The sequence below is a fragment of the Varanus komodoensis genome, unplaced genomic scaffold (genome assembly GCF_004798865.1).
Source record: "Varanus komodoensis strain SLA01 unplaced genomic scaffold, ASM479886v1 scaffold18_3, whole genome shotgun sequence".
NCBI lineage: Eukaryota > Metazoa > Chordata > Lepidosauria > Squamata > Varanidae > Varanus > Varanus komodoensis.
The window spans coordinates 15,816,674-15,830,694 of NW_025335549.1; the positions used below are offsets into that span (position 1 = coordinate 15,816,674).

The window sequence follows — 14,021 nt, forward strand, 5'->3', positions numbered from 1 at the left end:
AGCAATAAAGGAAATACACTGCACCAGCCAATTAAAAGAAACCCTCCAGCCACAGACCAGCTTATAGGCTAAAGGACTGCTTAATTTTTTTAAGGCTTGCTTTCCAGAATGACAGAAGGACAACTGAGGAAGCAGCCTAACCTTTCACTGCAGGACAGTTTCAGAGCCTGAAAGGAGCTGTGAAGGAAGGGAGGGCTGAGAAGTGTGGGGAGGAAGAGAGGGAGCTGGATAGTGAGTCAGTTTTAAGATTATGCTCAAAGGCCCAGCTGGCTGGTTCAGCCCCCTAGCACCCACCCCGAAGCATGTGGAGACAGGGGTCCTCCCCAGTGGAATTCCTCCCCAAGAGGCTAACTTTTGAAAGAAGTTTTTTCTGGCTTGAATTAAAAGTTTTAAAAGCATGATGCTGGTGATGGATATTTTGAAATGGGTTGGTTTGTTTTCATAGAATCGCAGAACAGCAGAGTTGGAGGGGGCCAGGAAGACCATCGGGTCCACCCCACTGCTGTTGCAGGACACCAGTTCACACCATCCCTCTCCAATGGTTGTCCAGTTCCTTTTTGGATGTCTCCAGTGTGGGAGAGCCCACCAATTCTCTGGGCAGCTGGTTCCACTGTCCCATTGCTCTGACAGTGAGGAAATTATATTGTATTGACGGGGGTTGTACTGATTCCCATATTGTTTTTATTTGGATAAACTATGGACTTGAAAGGTCACTAGGACATACGTTAAGCAAAGTACCATAGCTAGTGCATCACTTAGATGGAGACTTGATTATCGTGTTGCTGAAGAGGTCATTCACAAATGGGGCATTTGTTAGCAGCCCCTTGCTGCCAAGTGCCATAAATACTCTGAGCTGTCTTCTCAGTGAAGACCTAAGCAGTGATAACTTGGCATTGTTCACTCGCAAGAATGCAAACTGGGCACTTGCACGGGGGAACACCTCTGCTGAAACCCATTGTTAGCAGAATTAATGCAGGTGCAGCTTGTTGCAAATACATTTTGCCTGCCTCCGTGCTAGCCGGACCCTCTTCATCACCTCCCTCTGCCTGTAGGCTCTTCCAGGGGAAGTGGTGCTCCTAGGCATTGGAGTAGCTTTTTCTAGCAGGGACTGCAGCAACGATGTTTCCTGCCACATTTCCACACGGGGAAGGAGCTCGTAATCCCAGCCCTGCTGGGGGCCTGAAGCACTGCACTCCTGCTATGCTGAAAAAGCAGCCGGAGCATCTGAGTTCTGCTCCTGGAGTACCTTGTGCGCAAATAAATAATCCTGACACGGCCTACAGCTTTAGATCCTTGCTGCTTGAGTGGGATTGTAATGAAGGAAAACAATGCATCGTCTATTCTACTTGGCCAGACTGTGGAACTTTATTCTTCTTTAGTCGTCCTCCTTGGTACAGAGAACTGCAATGCCCTCTTCTTTTTTAGTCTTTAAAAAGGTCTAAAATCCAAACCCACAGCTTTGAGCTCATTCCCCCACATAGTCTACAAAGTGACTGCCCTGCATCGAGCTCCCGTTGAGTGGATGCCACAGAGCTAAGAAACACAACCTACCGCTTGGGAGAAAAAGGAGTCTTCCAGCTACTGGGGGAAGCCATTCGTGTCTGGGGAGGCACGGTGGTTCGCGTGTCGAAACAGAAGAAATCACATCCTTCGAATAAGAAATATCCGTCTGTCTGCCCTGCAAATCTCACTATTGTGCTTGTTTCTCACCCGCCACCGTTCGGTGTTTCTACACCAGTAAAGGAATGGAGGCTGAACCTTCAAGCAGAGATGCCTGTCATGTTAACTGGATCTCTTGGGTCAAATTTTTAGTGAGGCTGTTGGAATTGCTCCAGTTTGCCCCAGCCTGTGATTAAATTCACGCCGTTAAGGCCAACGGTACTGCCAAGCCTCATCCTCTGCTCTTCATTATCCCAAATGGAATCGAATGACAAATCTTGCCAGAAGGTGGAGTGCCGACAAATCTTTCAGATGTCTTTTTAAACTGGAGAAGACGGCAACGAACGTTCCCATTTGCAAAGCAATAGCCCAGCCGCCGCTCGAGGAGAATCCATTTTGCCCAAATTAAGTGCACAAAACCAGAGTAATGCAGCTGCCCCAGAGAGGGCCGGGGGGGGGGGGGCAGCCCAGTCGCTCTCAGCTCTGTCCAAATAGGTCGACTCCACTCTGGAATCAGAGTGTGCTGACGCGTTCCTCCCTGTGAGGGTTGCAGGCGAAGCAGAAAATGAAGCGCACTAGGTTAGATTCCACGGCTTGTCTGTGCATCTCCGCGATGCTGCCACTTGCCCGAAAGATGTGGTGCTACTTCAATTAAACCTTTTGTCACTTTCTTCTGCATTTCATTCACCTGACAAGGAATCGCCAGTTTATTTTTGAAACCTGCTCCAGGAGACATTCAGTGGTGGTGACTCTTGAATTCCAATGAGAGAATACAGCCTTCCGCATCTGGTGCTCCCCAGGTGTTTGTGACTATATTTCCCAGTATTCCTGACTATCAGCCATGCAGGCTGGGGCTGATGGGGTTGGAGACTCCAAACATCAGCAGGTTGCAAAGCTGAGCCTTCCTGGTCTGTGTGTGAATCACTGTTCATGGGTGTCCTTCTCTTGCATTTTCTTACAGGGTTACTTAAAACAGTGTCGAAAGAGAAGAGACATGTTCAGTGATGAGCAGATGAAGATCATCTTTGGCAACATTGAGGACATCTACAGGTTTCAGATGGGCTTTGTACGGGACTTGGAGAAGCAGTACAACAAAGAGGATCCCCACCTCAGTGAAATTGGGCCGTGTTTTCTGGAGCATGTAAGTGTTTCTGAATGAAAGCAGCTTGAAAGGGAGAAGTCCTTCCATGCTTGCCTTTGCAGGCCTCTTAAAGGCCCCCTTCACTCTCAGGCACACAACCCTGCACTCAGTTTTCTACGGTGTGTCCCCACATGGCTGGAGCACCTGTGGTTGCCTCAAACTCAGGAAGAGATTTCGAGAGCTGTCTTAATCTTCTTCCTAAGCAAAAAGCTATGCTAACTGCTAACAGGGAAGGTTGAAAGAGTCACTTGTCCAGCCAAGTAATGGATATTCCTCGCTGGGGGCTGGCCTCCAGAGGAGGAGCTGGGAGATGACTCGGGTACATCACTGGCAAGGTGGAAACTCCCAGCACCTTGGACAGTGCCCTGCAGGAGCTGCTCGGGTAGCTTCTCAATCAAGGGGCTGTTGCGTACCCAGCGAACAGCAGCAGCTGGAGGCCTGGGAAAGCCTGCAGGTAAATTCATATGTGCTCCCAGGCCCAGTTCCTGCGCATTAGAGAGCAGTCAGGGGAATGGCAGGGTGGGAGGTTGATTTAACTTTACAGCATTGAAGGGGACTGAGACCAGCAAGCTGACCTGACCCAGATGTCTTGGTAGGGGTCAAAGTGTCCTTCTGCTTCAGTTCCGTCTTCTGAACAAGGGACAGGTGTGGGAAATTCTGCCCCATTTTCCACATCAGGTTGCAATACTTTGGTTAAAAGTTTGCATGGTAATTCATATGCATATCTCCCCAGATATGCATTTCATTACATTTCTCCCACTGTAATTCATTTTTCTGCATTTTCTGTATTATCTACTTTTGGCATGTATTTTCCCCCATCCCATTCCCCCCACCGCTCAACACACAATGTCTTGCGTTGGGGTAGAACTGAAGCAGTTGGGAAGGTACTGCTTGGTTCTCACAGGAACACCCATGGACCTGCTTGGTCCCACTGGACGCTGGGAGCTTTTTGTGGCCCCTCACATCTGGCGGCAGCTCGGACAGCAGTTCCTGCAGCTCAGAAGGACATTTCTCTGCAACCGATTGCAGCAGCCCCACGTCCATTGACTTTCCCCAAACCAAGGAAGGTTTTCCAATGGCTGCCGACGTGCTTTCAGATCATATGGATGATGAGGCATACTGCTTTCACCTGCAGGAGAATAATCAATATTCTTCTCCAATCGCATGCCAGTGGCGTGAAGTGTTCACTGCTGTTGGAGTGGGAATGGATTTACCTGATCAACAGGGGGCACATATGGAAACTCTGAGCGGCCGGAGAAAAAGACAGAAACCATGGTAGGACTCAGGGCTGGGCAGCATCTCACTGGGAACCTGCCAGTGCCCAGATGCCAGGAGGGGCTCTTTGACAGCCCCCAGCGCCTCCTGACCTTGCTCCTTTCCCTCTTCGCTACTGCTTCCTGTTCAACACCCATCCACAAACCTTGTCTTCTGAGAAAGGGCTGGAGGAAAGGCACACAAGTAGGCGATAGGAGCGCAGAGGAGAAATGGGAGCAGGAAGTCTCCACCACAGCATTTCCCCAAGGACTTCAGAACCTGGCACTGGTGCTGGCCAAACTTCCTCTTTGGTAACAGCACTAAAGGTACCATGCCAGGAAGAGCCCCCAGCCATGGGCGAGGTCTCTCCCCCAGCACCCGCCTTCTCCCCTGCCCTTGAAGCTCCTTTCTCTGCCTGTTTTGCCCCTAGCAGGGCTAGGACTTCCTCACACTCTTCTCTCCTTTGCCGCTGCTGGTGGCCCTCTTGCTCCATCTTGGCTCCATCTTGGCTCCATCTTCTATCAGTTATTTTAAGAGATGTTGACCACAGCTGTGATCAGCTTCCTGGCACTCCCCGTTGCAGGATCCATGAACCCAGCGATGAGAGCATGATGAGTAGGGATGCCTTAGAAACCTGATCTTTGCAGCTCTCGACATGGCCTGACCTCATCAAACCTCTCACACCAACGCAGGGATCAAAACTCCGGCAGGCGCCAGGTTTCCTGCTTCTCTGGCCATTGTGCCGCAGCACTGAGCACTTTATTTGAGGGAAAATACATTGAGAAATGCATATTCTGCTTTTAAAAGACCTTTCAAATACATCTTTCAAATTGCAGATGGATTATGCCGGGGATTTGTCAATTAGCGCAAAAGTGGGACAGAACAGACTTTATGGGTGAAACAGGGGAAAATAGCACAGAAGAATGGAAGCAGGCAGTTTTCCTCATCCCTGGTAATGCTGTGGAGTAAAATTGCGAGCCGGGCAGTGCGGCTTAGCAGGGGGGTTGCTTATTGCCTATTGTTACCTGATGGAACTGGATGTTTTTGTGTACTGTTGTTAGACACCTTGGGAGCTTAGTGTGGGAAGGTGGGAAGGAATATGTAACGGCAGCAGTGGGGCACTGGCCCAGCAACCTGGAGGGCTGCTAAATGGCAGCACTGCTGATGGCAACACCGTGTGTGTGTGTGTGTGTGTGTGAGAGAGAGAGAGAGAGAGAGAAAACTTGGAATTATGGTGATGCGCATTGCACAGTGAGACTCCAGTTCTGCCCAGCATCCTTTCTCCAGCAGCCCCCTTTGGGAATGAAGACAATGGGCGTGAGACGAGCGCTTCTCTGTGGCACATCCCAGGCACACCTTCAGGGCTTCTGTTTTGCTTGGCTTTTGGGGTATGGAAACATATTCTGACAAGGGCTGCTGCCTGCACTGCTATTTGGGGGTTCTTTGGGATGCCAAGCAGCCCTGTTCCTGCCGTTGCCTGGGAAGGTGTGGGGAGAAGACAGGAGGAAAGGAACTCACGCCTCTCCTTCTCTCCCTCCCCTTTCCCTGTCATTTCCCAAAGGGCAACCAGCTGGTGTCGGAGGTACCGTCCGGCGCCAGCATCAAGGGTGGTGGAGGCACCCGCTGGGGTCATTAGGCCAGGGAGCCTGGAGACAGCCGTCCTCACCCCCAGTCTTCATTCCCCACCCCTGCTTCACCCCCTCTGTCACTGTGCCTGCTACGTAAGACACGCGCAGTGCAAAGGGCATTTTAGCTGACCACGGTGGCTCTCAGAGACGCCAGTCCGCCTACCCTCGCCTGTTACATAAGCCACGCTCTGTGGGAGCTGATAAAATGGCCAGTGTTGTAAATATGTCAGGAAATGTCAAGAAAATCATGCAGCCTTGCTTTTTAAACTTTTCCTTGAGGGAGAAAGAAAGCACTCTCTTGATGCTTATGTAAGAGGATGCCACTATTCAAGATGTGGGAGCTTTTTAAATATAGCTGCATTACTTTTTTAGTTGCAGGTTGGTTGGGCCATTTTTCACACCAGCAATATCAGAGAATGTAATTCTAAATGATCGCGGCGCATCAATAGAACGCCATTAAAGCCACGCGCGTCTCGTACAGCATCTCGGGCCAAAGTGCCTTAGATTTCCCAGTAGTTGGTTCTGTTCCATTTAAAGGCAGCAGGAGCCGTGTGTTTCTCTGCTGTTGAAGCAAAAGTTATACTGATGAGTGAGCAGGCTTTAAAAAAATGCAGAGGAAAGGAGCAGAACTGGAAACTGTCACGATGCATCTGTGGATGTGATCACTTTGCTCCAAGCAGGGCTTTCACCACTAAGGTCAGAAAGTTAAATTTCGGCTGTCAGATGCCAGAAGGAGGGCAGAGGGGGCAGGGAAGAGTTGGCAGAGCCACCCAAGAAAGGAGATTGAATGAGGGGAGAGGTGGAGAAACCTGCAAGAATTGTGCAGGGTCTGCTGAGCTGAGAAATTTTCTTATCATTATGCAGAGCAACCCTGGCATAAACCGAAATCCCGAACCACAACTGAGTCCCTTTCTGCTTTTAACTTATGGCAAAGCCTTGCCCAGCACAGTATCTGCCAGATATTTTGGACTACAACTCCCATTAGCTGCCACCAGGATAGGGCCGGGAAGGTGAGAAGTTGTAGTCTAATGTGAGTGTAAGGGGGAAAATGTACTGTAACATTTAAAGCATAAGTGTTATCATCTCCCTGTTGCCTTTGAAGAGGTACACACACTGTCTGGCCTGATATGCTTCTTTTACTTACCGTATTTTTCGCTCTATAAGACGCGCCTGACCATAAGACGCACCTAGTTCTTAGAGGAGGAAAACAAGAAAAAAAAATATTCTGGATCACATGGGCACATAATCACGGGCACATTCCCCATCACTTCCCCATGGGCTGCACATCTGACAGACTTGCTGCACACACACATTCGCTCTGTAAGACGCACAGACATTTCCCCTTTCTTTTGAGGGGGGGGGGAGTGCGTCTTATAGAGCGAAAAATATGGTATATGTTGGGTTTACATGAGCAGAGCCGGCTGGAGCCAGGGTCAGACAAGGTGGCCCGGGAGACCCCTTCCGACTGGCTCTGTTTCTGGGCACGCTGGTTCCTGATATTCCGTCACTTCCTGAAGAACATAAGGAAGCCTTATGGTGAACGGGTTGGGATAAAAATCTAATAACTCAATAAATGAAATAAATAAACATGATGAGAGACTGGAGGTGACGGCCAAAGGATCAGCTTCGATCCCTTGATCACAAAGGAGGAAGGGAAAGTCCTACTTTTTCTGCACAGTGCATAATTGTGTGCGACCCTGTCCCTTCTCCCTTTATTCATTCCTTTTTAAAGCGAAGCCATCTAAGCATTGTCACTTCTCTTGATAGGCGAGTTGATCATTTTGGTTTCCCATTAGCAGATGGACTGTTGGCATGCTTCAGAGGTACAGTTCGTATACCCAGGTACCTCTGGGAATGCTGCTGGAGGCACTATTATGTAGCGTTACTTTATGAGGCAGTCTCTTCGCCCTTTATGGGGCTGTGGAACATACGTTGATTGTGATGGTCAGGGGAAGAGTAGTTGCTATTTACATCATGTCTTATGAAACTCCCTCTCTCCCTCCTTCTCTTTTGCATCTTCCTGCTTCTACCTCCTGCAGCAAGATGGCTTCTGGATCTATTCAGAATACTGTAACAATCACCTGGATGCATGCATGGAGCTCTCTAAGCTAATGAAAGATGGCAGGTACCAGCACTTCTTTGAAGCATGTCGTCTCTTGCAGCAGATGATTGATATTGCTATTGATGGCTTCCTTCTGACACCTGTGCAGAAGATCTGCAAATACCCCTTGCAGCTGGCAGAACTGCTGAAGTACACTGCACAGGAACACAGGTAGGTCAAGGCCCTCTGCGCATTGTGGGAAGGTTCAAAGGCAGCTCCCTAGCATGGGAGTAGCTGGACAGAAGGTGGCCCTGAGGTCCCCTTTCGCTGCTTCCCTCTCCCCTCACTTCTTATTTCCCATTTGGAGGTAGCTCTCCCTTTTCTCTTCCATATGTTTGGATCACAGCAGTCATTATCCTTCCCCATTGGCTATATTGACAGTTTTTGGAGTTCCAATGCTCTGGAGAGCACCCAGTTGGATAGAGCTGTTGTAAAATCTCTGTCTTGCTGTTCAGCTATTGGGGATGCAAGGAGAAATAACATGGAATCACACCACTGGAACAGGCCTAGAAGGCCATCATGTCCAACTCCCTGCTCAACGCAGGACTTGAGTCTCCCATCCAGATTCTAGCAAGGCCTGACCCTACTTAGCTTCCAAGATCAGGAAGCTATATCATGAAGTTCGCTATTCTGGATAGTGTGTGGTGTGTTTTGCATTGCTTGCCTACTTGCCTTGGCTACTTTGGTGCAGAAGGACAGGGAAGGACTGTAGCTCAGTGGCAGAGCCCCTGGTCTGCATGCAGGAGGTTCCGGTTCAAGCCAGGTAGGGCGAGGAATGACTTCAGCCTGAAGCCCTGCCCAGCTGTTGCTGCCATCCCACGCCAGCAGTGCCAGGCTAGGAGGACCAAGGCTGTGTGACCGCTTTTGATGTTCCTATGATGGTGAAATTTTTTGCTTCAGAGATACTCTCAATGAGCAGAAATAGCAGAGGGGGCTGTACCAGGACATCTGAGCCCCCATTCATCAAATCGAGCTAAGACTTGTCCAGAGATTTATTTCATGTAGGTACTTTTACTACCTATGGCAATGATTACTTCTTCGTCTCCCTGCTGTGGGCGTTGTCTGCCCAAGGTGACACCTGAGGCTTTGGGTTAGGAGCAAGATTTCTGGCAGTCCAAGTTAGCACAGGGTCGGTTGGCCCGGTGCCCTGCCGTCCTCATCAACTCCTCAAGCCCTGGGAAGATGCCTCGACTGCCCATCGGGGAGCCATTTCGTGCCACTAATCTGTGAGGCCCAGCCAAATGTCCTCCAACATTTCTCATCAGCGGTTTTGCTAGTTCAGTGGCAGCCGCAAGTCCCGTTTCTAAATACTCGTCTTATTAATGAATGGATTGGGGTGTGGATAGGAGACACATGGCTCATAATGCTTCCTCTAAAAATAAAGCATGAAAATGAGGGAATTAGGCTGTGTCTAGATGTTGAGCATATGTGACTGCTATTAAAACAGCCCCCTGGGTTGTCCCTCCAGCTCTGCTTACTGCTAACTAACTGTTAATAATAATGTTAACCATAATAACTGCTCGTGCCCACTGCCTGGGTGTGTGTGGCATCATGACGTGATGCTCCAGGGTCCCCTACCTTCACAAATAGCATCCCAGCTGCCATTTATGTATCACCATAAAAGAGGACAGAAGGATGCAGCTTTACACAGCCTTTGCCCATGCACAGACTCAAGTTTAGGGGGCTGATACTGCAATTTAAAAGGTAAATAGAGTCCAGCGGAGCAGACTATGGGCTGTTGGCCTTCGTGCCCCACTCAGCCCACTTGTCCAGGTGCTAACTCTGGACGGGCAACTTCCATGCCCCCATGGCTCCCCCTTCTTGCTGCTTTTTAAATTAGGCAACCCTTCCACCAGAGGAAGCGGGGGTCCTCAGACTTTTTCACCGGGGGACCAGTTGCAAGGTGCTGGTGCTGGGTGCGGGCTGAAAAGGTGGTGCTGGCGGTGCGTGTGGGCCAGTGTGGGGGCCGGGCCGGTGCGTGCAGGTGCGTTGAGGTGGGGTGGGGCCTGCAGTGGGGCTAGGCGTGGGCACACGCCACGAGGCGGGCGCACGAGGCAGCGGCTTGCTTGCTTGGAGATCATTTTCTCCGAACGAGCAAATGGCTGCCTCCCCACACGCGGGGCGAAATGGATGGCGAGTGCGCGCATGGGTGCGGGTGTGCGCACGGCAGCTCCAAATGGGCTTCGCGGGCTGGATCCGGCCCCCAGACCATAGTTTGAGGACCCATGAAATAGAGGATCGCTCCTTGACAGATCTTTGGAGAGCGAACAGCCTGAATGAAGTTACCAGGCCTAGGTTCTGCCTTTGCCCACCCCCGAAGAGCCGTTGTGCTTCCGCCCTACCGACTCCAGAGCAGTCCAGTCCCTTTTTTGCTTCTGTGGACTCCTCTGCCACAGGGACGTTGGCCCTGGCTCCCAGTAGAACGGGGTGCGGAACCCCTGGCAGCCCCAGAGGCAGCTGCCATTGTGGAGAAGCTCTCGGGGGCCACCCCAAGGAGCAGCGGAATCAGAGGCCAAAGGGGAGGGGCCAAAGCACCCCCTTTTCATTTAATGTCACTGGCCTGCATTTGTTCTTCCTCTTGGCACGGCAAACTTTTAGTGCAGGAAGAAACTACACCTAGCTGGGAAAGTACAGAAAGTGGATGGGCCAGGTGAAGCCCACCTGAGGGCAAACTTTGGCCCCTGGCCTGAGCCACCCTCTCTCCATCCTTTGCCTTCTCCACTTCTGGCTGCCGCACCAGCACCAGAGCCGAGCCTCCCTTGCTCGGGAGTGAGCCCCCGCCAGAGTGCCCTTTGCCACCCCCTCCGCTGCCGAGGGAACAAATCCAGGAAGAACAGAAGAGATGGTTTGGCAGGAACAAGCATGTCCTTTCAGAGCCATAATGATGCGTGGGAGCGCTCCAGGTGCTCGTAGGAGGCCAGAGTAAATTTTGTGCTCAAATGAGCAACTCTTTTAACACTGAAATGTACACAGAACAGTTCGCTTTGGGCACATTTAGAGATCCAGCAAAGATGCCGTTAGTGGCCACAACCATTCTATTGTTCCAGAAATGCTGCTGATTAGTCAACGATAGGTGAAAGTTCAATGGCGGGTGTTTGAACTTGCGGGTTCTTCTGTGAACCGACCTGGTGTGCACTGGCAGATCTGAACTTAAGCCTTCACCAGAGCCCACACTTTTCTGGACACTGCAAAACAGTTTTCAGTTGTTTGAACATAGCAAAGTGTTTTAAGATGGGTATTTTGAAAGAGCTTGAAGGATATTTCAATCAAAGTGAACCAGAAAGAGTGATTTGGTGTAGCCAAGATGGAAGAGCGGCTGGCAGCGTTTCTCTGCCTAGATTACAGATGAACAATGTACATCGTATGCACAACAGGGTGAGCTTTGCCACGTAGTGCAATGGAGATTGGGCCCATTGCACTACTTTGCTTTACCGAGCAAGTTCGGATTTGTTGTTGGGTCTGGGTTCCTAGCTTGGTTGGTTTATTTCCTTTCAGTCCGAGTTGCCCATTTGGCTATAGCAGGGCTTTTGAGCTGAAGACAAACCAGAATCTTCACTGCAGAATGTCTTTCTCTGTCAAGACTGTGCCCGAACAACTGTTACATTCTTGTCTTGCAAGGGCACTGGCCCTCTTGTGCAGAGTGGATAGCCTTGAGCCTGGTTAGCATGGGCCATGTCCAGGTCTGCTGGGGGTGGGGCAGCTGAAATCTTCTGGGGGGCTGTTGGGGAGGCATTTCCTGGACCACCCCTCTGCCTGGAGCAGCGTGATCCCATGAAATGAGAATGCAGCAGGCGGGCGCAACATCAGCCAGCAAACAAGGAGTGCCTTGCTTAGCAGGCCTCTTCATTCTTCTCATTAGTCAGCAGTCAATATTAAGCCCAGAGTTAATCATAAATTAGGGTGGCACTGATGCAGCAGCAGGCCTGGACTGCCTCTCCAGTTGAAATCAGCAGTAAGGTCTCAGAATGGGAAGGTAAGCGCAAGTCAGGAATCGATAGCATTGATTCCAGCATCACTTTTCCAAAAGACTGATCATTATCCTGGCCGGCCCTGACAGGAGGCCCTTTTCTTCCATGGTGTGTGCACACACATGCAAGAAATTGCTTTGTCTGCCTAGATGGCTCCCAGGCACTCCCGTCTGCGGCGGCTTTGAGGGAAATGCTGCATGGCCAAATGTTGCACGGCTCCACAAATGACCTGGAACTGCCGGGGCCCTTCTCTCCCATCTTCAGGGGCTCCTGGATCGATTGCTCATTGTGCATTCCCTGTAAGCTTTGAGAGAGAACTCTGCTTGGGAGTCAGAGAATAGCCTCCTGCCCGGGGTGAGCAATTCACGGCCGGCTAGGATGGATGGAGGAGAGTGTGGAGCACAGTGCCTACGCTCAGGATTAATCCATGACATACCAAGATAAAAAGTTCATTCCATAAATGATGGAAAAGGCCTCAGCTGCTTGAGTGCCACTGAGAATGCTCTCTGGGGATGGGAGAGAAATGGTTTCAGTTCGTGTTTTAATGCAAATTTATCTAATGTCATGTTTCTGAACTCAATATGCAGACTGAAATTACATTATCCTTCAAAATCCTACTCTGGATTTTGCAGTGGTGTACTCCAATAAAAATGTGTACGAAAATGCAGCATGTTAGGACACTTGCTTATAACAAACGTGCATATTAGGAAAATGCATGTCTTAGGAGAAGCGTGCCCAATACTGATGCATTAACTTCCCAAACTTCTGGATGATCTGAAGGTAAGCTAAGATGATCTCAAGGTCCAGTCTCAAATTTAAGAGTGGAAAAGAGAGGTCTCAGAGAAACAGAAGTGGATGGATTCACCTCTAAATACTGGGTTAAATGAGCTAATTCTCTAAATTTGCACAACCGCTTTCTAAGTGTATCTTTTAAAATTTCCATTCTGCAGTTCATATGTAATGTTACAGGCTCCTTTCTTTCTTTCTTTCTTTCTTTCTTGTTTGCTTGCTTGCTTGCTTGCTTTTTCTGCCCAGTGATTACAGGTACGTGGCTGCAGCCCTTGCAGTTATGCGGAATGTGACTCAGCAGATCAATGAGAGGAAAAGGAGACTGGAAAACATTGACAAGATTGCTCAGTGGCAAGCATCAGTTCTGGACTGGGAGGTATGTGAAGCGTGATATGATCATTTTCTTGTGAGTCTTGGGGGATGCTTCATAACTTGCCAGGCATCGTTCTCCCGGCAGCTGCCCATTGGTTTTGCATCGCATCCATAGCTTAGTGGCAAATCCCATCTGTGAAATCCAGTCCAAGGAAGACTGGGTGCTCTTAGAAAGGGCTTTTCTCCCTCAAGTCCAAAGAGGCTTTGGCAGTATGAAGCACGCTCTTCACCAGCTGGGGCAGGTTAGCGCTGCTAATCTTTTTCTTCTCCATATCCAAATCCTCCTGCTCACGTGCTTTGGTGGGCTCTTGATTTGACCACTGCAAATACTTTGTGCTTGGTGTTGCTTTCAGAAACTTCTTGGAAGCATCCATCCTTTACAGCTACTTCCGCCACAGCTGTTAGGGTCTCCCCCCGCCTTTCTACAGCTCTGCCAACATACTCAAGGCAGTGAACTGCTCAGGACTTGGGACACAGCTGCCCTCAAAAACATTGGCCTTCCTGCGTCTTCTGCTGAAGCCTTTCCTCTGAGCTGCATGTTGGGCAAGGGAGATGATCTTCTCCAGCCCTAGACACTCCTTCCCCACAGCATGGCTGGCATCTCATCTGCTCTCGTTTCCATATCTAACAGCGTTGTCCTTCCTCTGCTGGTTTTGTTGCGCTTCAAGAGCAATCATGTGGGCAACAAGATTTATCCATCCAGCTATCCGTCTGTTTTACTGCATTTGTATAAAAACTGCCTGTCAGCATTATGCTCCTGAGAGAGAGCAGGAGGACTCATTTCCAGATCCAGACGGGGCTACAGAGTACCCTCCTCTTCTCTGACCTGCCCTTTTCCAGGAACTGGCATTTCCACTTGTTTTGGTGTATTTTTTGAGAGCAAAAGTGGTGGGCCCCATGAGTACAACGGGCAATAGAAGACTACCCCCTGTTCCCCCAGGCCTTCAGCTACCTCTTATATGCGGTATAGCTCACCCTGCCATTCTGAAGGGATTTAACTGCTCTTTTTAAACGCGTGCAACGGTTTCTGTCTCAGGATGCAACCCGGTTGTCTCCTGGCATCCTCTAAAGGCCACAGGATTCTTTGGAGGCCAAGCTGCTCCAACAGC

General features: G+C 49.9%; 1 protein-coding gene across 4 annotated transcripts in view; it reads left to right on the plus strand.

Moving 5' to 3' along the window:
• The window catches only part of ARHGEF9 (Cdc42 guanine nucleotide exchange factor 9), a 187,167-nt gene that overhangs the window by 149,962 nt on the left and 23,184 nt on the right, over positions 1-14,021 (plus strand). For 3 of the 4 annotated variants that reach the window (XR_006414426.1, XM_044427207.1, XM_044427206.1), the window contains 3 exons: positions 2,621-2,800; positions 7,722-7,954; positions 12,787-12,916. Coding sequence is in view for 3 of the 4 variants with exons in the window: in XM_044427207.1 (XP_044283142.1) it covers positions 2,621-2,800; positions 7,722-7,954; positions 12,787-12,916 (543 nt within the window). In the remaining variant the exon portion in view is untranslated. The remainder of the gene's footprint in view (positions 1-2,620; positions 2,801-7,721; positions 7,955-12,786; positions 12,917-14,021) is intronic. The other variant, XM_044427208.1, reaches the window with a different exon arrangement.